At 44.4% G+C, this 7,118-nt stretch overlaps 1 protein-coding gene across 2 annotated transcripts in view; it reads left to right on the top strand.

The window, feature by feature from the left end:
* The window catches only part of LOC311102521 (FERM domain-containing protein 6-like), a 54,715-nt gene that overhangs the window by 25,368 nt on the left and 22,229 nt on the right, over positions 1 to 7,118 (top strand). For both annotated transcript variants that reach the window (XM_084143885.1, XM_084143884.1), the window contains exons 4-6: positions 3,989 to 4,068; positions 5,729 to 5,805; positions 6,267 to 6,453. In XM_084143885.1, coding sequence (XP_084000011.1) covers positions 3,989 to 4,068; positions 5,729 to 5,805; positions 6,267 to 6,453 — 344 coding nt within the window. The remainder of the gene's footprint in view (positions 1 to 3,988; positions 4,069 to 5,728; positions 5,806 to 6,266; positions 6,454 to 7,118) is intronic.

Here is a 7,118-nt window from a genome sequence, read left to right as displayed (position 1 = left end):
TCTAATTTAATTTCATTCAAAATACTTTATTGACATGGCAAGTTAAATTACTTCTATTGTCAAAGTATACATATAACAACAATTATGGGACCAACAGCAATAATAATAGTAGTAGTGGAAATGGGATTACCATTAACAGCAACTACAACAACAATATTAATGAGAATAACAATACATTAAAGCAATAGTAGTCGACCAGTCTCAACATGACTGAGAAGACACATGACATGGTATGAAAGCCAAAACAAAACTAAACAGGAAATATTATTGACATTACATTGCACTTTTCACTGGCTGTCCCTCAGGTTGTGGCAGGAGAAACATATTTGGCTGCCAAAACGGTATAGTTATAGTTTCAAATTCTTTGTACTGAATTATTTTGGGAAAGAAAGATTCTCTTAGGTCTGAGTATTTGTTACAGTGTAATAGGAAATGCAGCTCTGTCTCTACCTCTCCCCTGGTGCAGAGTGAGTACAGCCTGTCCTCTCTGGGCAGCCAGGTTGGCCTGTGACGACCGATCTCTATAGCCAGACTGTGCTCACTGAGTCTGTACCTAGTCAGTGTATTCCTCAGTTTTCTATCAGTCACAGTAGTCAGATACAGTGGGGAGAACAAGTATTTGATACACTGCCGATTTTGCAGGTTTTCCTACTTACAAAGCATGTAGAGGTCTGTAATTTTTATCATAGGTACACTTCAACTGTGAGAGACGGAATCTAAAACAAAAATCCAGAAAATCACATTGTATGATTTTTAAGTAATTATTTTGCATTTTATTGCATGACATAAGTATTTGATACATCAGAAAAGCAGAACTTAATATTTGGTACAGAAACCTTTGTTTACAATTACAGAGATCATACGTTTCCTGTAGGTCTTGACCAGGTTTGCACACACTGCAGCAGGGATTTTGGCCCACTCCTCCATACAGACCTTCTCCAGATCCTTCAGGTTTCGGGGCTGTCGCTGGGCAATACGGACATTCAGCTCCCTCCAAAGATTTTCTATTGGGTTCAGGTCTGGAGACTGGCTAGGCCACTCCAGGACCTTGTGATGTTTCTTACGGAGCCACTCCTTAGTTGCCCTGGCTGTGTGTTTTGGGTCGTTGTCATGCTGGAAGACCCAGTCACGACCCATCTTCAATGCTCTTACTGAGGGAAGGAGGTTGTTGGCCAAGATCTCGCGATACATGGCCCCATCCATCCTCCCCTCAATACGGTGCAGTCGTCCTGTCCCCTTTGCAGAAAAGCATCCCCAAAGAATTATGTTTCCACCTCCATGCTTCACGGTTGGGATGGTGTTCTTGGGGTTGTACTCATCCTTCTTCTTCCTCCAAACACGGCGAGTGGAGTTTAGACCAAAAAGCTCTATTTTTGTCTCATCAAACCACATGACCTTCTTCCATTCCTCCTCTGGATCATCCAGATGGTCATTGGCAAACTTCAGACGGGCCTGGACATGCGTTGGCTTGAGCAGGGGGACCTTGTGTGCGCTGCAGGATTTTAATCCATGACGGCGTAATGTGTTACTAATGGTTTTCTTTGAGACTGTGGTCCCAGCTCTCTTCAGGTCATTGACCAGGTCCTGCCGTGTAGTTCTGGGCTGATCCCTCACCTTCCTCATGATCATTGATGCCCCACGAGGTGAGATCTTGCATGGAGCCCCAGACCGAGGGTGATGGACCGTCATCTTGAACTTCTTCCATTTTCTAATAATTGCGCCAACAGTTGTTGCCTTCTCACCAAGCTGCTTGCCTATTGTCCTGTAGCCCATCCCAGCCTTGTGCAGGTCTACAATTTTATCCCTGATGTCCTTACACAGCTCTCTGGTCTTGGCCATTGTGGAGAGGTTGGAGTCTGTTTGATTGAGTGTGTGGACTGGTGTATTTTATACAGGTAACGAGTTCAAACAGGTGCAGTTAATACAGGTAATGAGTGGAGAACAGGAGGGCTTCTTAAAGAAAAACTAACAGGTCTGTGAGAGCCGGAATTCTTACTGGTTGGTAGGTGATCAAATACGTATGTCATGCAATAAAATGCAAATTAATTACTTAAAAATCATACAATGTGATTTTCTGGATTTTTGTTTTAGTTTCCGTCTTTCACAGTTGAAGTGTACCTATGATAAAAATGACAGACCTCTACATGCTTTGTAAGTATGAAACCCTGCAAAATCGGCAGTGTATCAAATACTTGTTCTCCCCACTGTAGTCTGCCACAATGTACTGTCTGTTTAGAGCCAAATAACATTGACGTTTACGTTGATTTTTTGTGGTGTCTTTCCAATAGGTGATATATTTTTTTCTTTTTGATGATTTGGTTGGCTTAGATTTTCTGAGTGCTATCCTGAGGCTCTATGGGGTTGGTTTGGGCTTTGGGCATTGTCTGTCTGTCTCTGTCTGTCTGTCTGTCGTCTTATGAGCTGAGAGTTTCCCTGCTGAACTGAAAGGTTTGGTTCTTCTATAAAAGCCCTTGGAGTGGAAAATAGCAGAGGAAAAGGTCTGACAGGCCAGTATGTCAGCATAAAGACTAAGCCCTGCAGTACAGGAGAGGAAGAGGCTTAGCTAGCTGCCTAGTTGCGCTACAGCGAGGGTTGGGTGGGGTGACAGGTATGTGGGCAGAGTGATGATTGGTCAGTACGAGGGGGTGGGTGGGGTGACAGGTGGGTGGGCAGAGCAGGGGGTTGGTACTGGGCTGGGGATGAATGGTAGGTAGGGGTTAGAGAGGGGGTGGATGGTAGGTAGGGGTTAGAGAGGGGTTGGATGGTAGGGGTAGAGCTGGGTTTGGGGTAGGGGTTAGAGAGGGGTTGGATGGTAGGTAGGGGTTAAAGAGGGGTTGGATGGTAGGGGTAGAGCTGGGTTTGGGGTAGGGGTTAGAGAGGGGTTGGATGGTAGGGCTAGAGCTGGGTTTGGGGTAGGGGTTAGAGAGGGGTTGGATGGTAGGTAGGGGTTAGAGAGGGGTTGGATGGTAGGTAGGGGTTAGAGAGGGGTTGGATGGTAGGTAGGGGTTAGAGAGGGGTTGGATGGTAGGTAGGGGTTAGAGGGGTTGGATGGTAGGGGTAGAGCTGGATGTTGGGGTAGGGGTTAGATGGGGGGTGGATGGTAGGGGTAGAGCTGGATGTTGGGGTAGGGGTTAGAGTGGGGGGTGGATGGTAGGGGTAGAGCTGGATGTTGGGGTAGGGGTTAGAGTGGGGGTTGGATGGTAGGGATAGAGCTGGATGTTGGGGTAGGGGTTAGAGTGGGGGTTGGATGGTAGGGTTAGAGCTGGATGTTGGGGTAGGGGTTAGATAGGGGTTGGATGGTAGGGATAGAGCTGGATGTTGGGGTAGGGGTTAGAGTGGGGGTGGATGGTAGGGATAGAGCTGGATGTTGGGGTAGGGGTTAGAGAGGGGTTGGATGGTAGGGATAGAGCTGGATGTTGGGGTAGTGGTTAGAGTGGGGGTGAATGGTAGGGTTAGAGCTGGATGTTGGGGTAGGGGTTAGATAGGGGGTGGATGGTAGGGATAGAGCTGGATGTTGGGGTAGGGGTTAGAGTGGGGGGAATGGTAGGGTTAGAGCTGGATGTTGGGGTAGGGGTTAGAGTGGGGGTGGATGGTAGGGATAGAGCTGGATGTTGGGGTAGGGGTTAGAGTGGGGGTGGATAGTCACTGTTTGCCTTGTGATTTCGCGCTGTTCAGACAAGCAGCTCAGGAATGTCCCTAAATCAGCCCCACTGGTTCCTGGTCAATAGACCTGTCCTGCAGGGCATGTGATTGGCTCATCTCATCTGATGGCAATCTGACAGAACAACACTGGCTGACTGGCCCTGCTGCAATTTGCTTTCCTTTGCAGTTGCTTGCAATTGTCACTGCCTTTATGTCTGTCAACCTCTATGTCTGTCTGCTACACAGGAGTCAATGGGTGACTCATTCCATGCATATCACCGACCCAGAGACAACTCTGTCATCATAAAGTGACTTAAGTTAACCCTTTGTGTTTGTCCCCCTCCAGACAATGAGCACATCTACATGGAGTTGGGCCAGAAGCTGTCTAAGTACTGTCCCAAGGAGTGGAAGAGAGAGGCCAGCAAGGTGAGTCAGTCTACACAACCCAATAGTACCCAGCAAGCACATAACGTTCTGAGAACCATCCCAGCTAGCACATAACGTTCTGAGAACCATATGTTTCTTAGAGCTTGGTGAGAGCGTAGTTGTCCTATGGTTAATTTGCATACAACCTTCCCACAACTTTCTGGGAAAGGTGCAGGATAGTTGCTTGGCTTTGCTCAGCAAATTAAAGGAATTTGACATTTTTTGTTTGTTTTGGTATTTCATTACTATAAATTAATGTTTCCTAAAACTTCAAACATAGTTACATTTCATTTCAATTTTGGTAATATTTTAGGAACGTTCTCCAACTGGTTTGACATTGGGAATGTTCTCATAGTTCAGAGAACATTAAGAAATAATGTTCTTCTTTGGGAATTTCAGTACTTCAGCATAACATTTTCTGCAGGTTTCCTCATGGTTCTATTTAAAGTCCTGTTCTCAGAACATTAAGACAACTCTCTCTAGCCTCTATCTTGTAAAGTGTGTTGGCTGCGTCCACTAATTGGGCACACCTGATCTTAATGAGTGCTTTTTTCCTTTGAAATGGGGTCTGTTTGAATAGACTAAAATGAACAGCTTTGTATGAGTTAAAAAATAACATGGCATGCTAGCTTCATCCTGGTGGCGCAGTGGACTAATTCCATGGATAGAGAACAGAGGATTATAGGTTCAAATCTAACTGAAGCCGTGCAACAACAAAATGTGTTTGCATGATTAATACCAAAGCAAATTAATTTCCATGTGTCCTATTTGTGCATGGAGTTCGAAACAGTTAACCCAAACTAAGCTAGCAGTGTTATTAAAAGTCTTATTGAAACATTCAGTGAAAGCTTTAAGGAAGTTATAAAAAAAACTAAAAATAACCTTTTTAATTTTGTTCACAACATTTTAGAGAATGTTCTCAAAACGTTATTTAATTACCTTCAAAAACCTATAATTTCCGTTCTCAGAACGCTAATAAAATCTCCCAGGAAAACATTCAGGAAACCATAGTAAAACATTTTCAGAACCTCCCTGCAGTTTTACCGGTCAGGAAACGTATTGCTTTGTTCCCAGAACCAATGGGAAACCAAAAACGTACCTTCCCTCAACTTACAAGGAACCAAAAGTGCTAGCTGGATAGTATCGCTCTAGAGACTTGGAGTATGAAAAGAAATGGAAAAGCTGCACTCTAATAGAGCCCCACAGTGGAGGTGTCATAATACCCATAAAACCTAGCGGTCAAACAGGGAAATGGTTCCAATTGTTTTTCCACCATAAACTTTTCCCATAAGGGATTTTAGAAACACTTAAAATAAGGGCTGTGTTTCGTGTAGGCTTACCCTGGTGTGACATTTTGATAACCATGTAAATCTCTCTCAGTCAAGGTGACTTTTATCAATATATTCGACTCTCTGGCTCCGATGCAATCGTTTATTTAACAATCGTTTCGACAGCAAGTTGTCTTTTATCAGGGTTTCAAGGTTTGCAAGATTACCCCCAACAGACATAGTCAATCTTAAATTCAAATATGTGAGCAACTGCTTTTGATTTCATGATGGAAGTTTGATTTTATATTTATAGAATCAATACACTGTCTTGATGGTTTGATTTGCTCTAAAATAACAAACATCGTTTTTAATTTGTATATTGATGTTTTCAGGGTATCGATCAGTTTGGGCCTCCTATGATCATCCACTTCAGGGCTCAATATTACGTTGAGAATGGGAGATTAATAAGGCAAGTAATCCCACACAGATCCTATAAATTACTATTTGATTCTGTATGCAATTCTATGAGTAATCTCCTTTTACAGACTTCAGTTTAACAATCAGAGCCAAGTCTGATGTCATTCTGAATAAGCTGTTTGGATTGATAGATACTGAAACTGCACGAGTAGATCTAGTGTGATGAGATGTGTTTCTGAGGACAAGGATAGAAAGAAAGTGAGGGAGCTCATTGTGGCTTAATGTCCCAATGGGGGTGAAAAGGATTAAGTAAGTACGTTACGAAGGATATGTCTTCTCTTGAGGGTTATGTCTTCTCTTGACCCTCTTCTCTTGAGGGTTGTGTCTTCTCTTGAGGGTTATGTCTTCTCTTGAGGGTTATGTCTTCTCCTACTCTACTACAGGCCCCTGAGTATGGTGATCTACTGTAGCGGGATGTGTTGGAATCATGATGTCTTCTCTCTTCACTTCCAGTGACCGCTCAGCCCGGTACTACTACTACTGGCACCTGAGGAAACAGGTGTTGCTGTCTCAGTGTATGCAGAGAGAGGAGGCCTACTTCCTGTTGGCAGCCTTCGCCCTCCAGGCCGACTTGGGCAACTTCAAACGCAACAAACACTTTGGGAAGTACTTTGAACCTGAGGCCTACTTCCCTCCATGGGTGAGTAGATCTGACCTAACCAGTACCACATGGAGTTTTTCACTGTGCATCTGCATTGCTTGATCTTTTGGGTTTTAGGTTGGGTATCTGTAAAGCACTTTATGGCAACTGCTCATATAAAATGGGTTTTATAAAATCAATTTGATTGATTGATTGTGGTTGCCCAGGCAGTATGAAGCCCTTCCTCTCCCTTCCCCACAGCCCCTCTAACCCTTCATTGTTTACAGACCTGAAGATGGGTATAGCCAGTGTAGTGGTGAAGTTTCCACCATATTGCTACAGATATGAAAACATGGAAGGGTTAGGACCAAGGGAAAAGTGGGTAAGGAGTAAATTGGGACCAGCTAAATGTAGTCTAGCACACAGCCTGAATATAGGCCTGTAGCCTGTTTCATTCATCATTGAGCTCCAACAATTTGAGACACTCCCTCATTGGAGCATGCTGGGATAGCTGGATCTAGGACACTAGTTTTATTTTGGTCCCTGGTAGTGGCATGCAGCACGCTTGACTCTTGAGAAATGATCTGGATGCGAGCTGGCTAAATTTGCTGCCTCCCCTCTACTACTCGACATGGCCCCCCTCCCCTCCCGGACACGACTGTGCCCCACCCCTCTAATTACCAAACACTTCCTGTGATTAGCCTGTTGACGTCCCATTGGTCCCA

Source organism: Coregonus lavaretus (genome assembly GCF_964263955.1).
Source record: "Coregonus lavaretus genome assembly, chromosome: 27".
Lineage (NCBI taxonomy): Eukaryota > Metazoa > Chordata > Actinopteri > Salmoniformes > Salmonidae > Coregonus > Coregonus lavaretus.
Note: the sequence above shows the minus strand (reverse complement) of the source record. Positions and strands in the feature narration are given on the sequence as shown.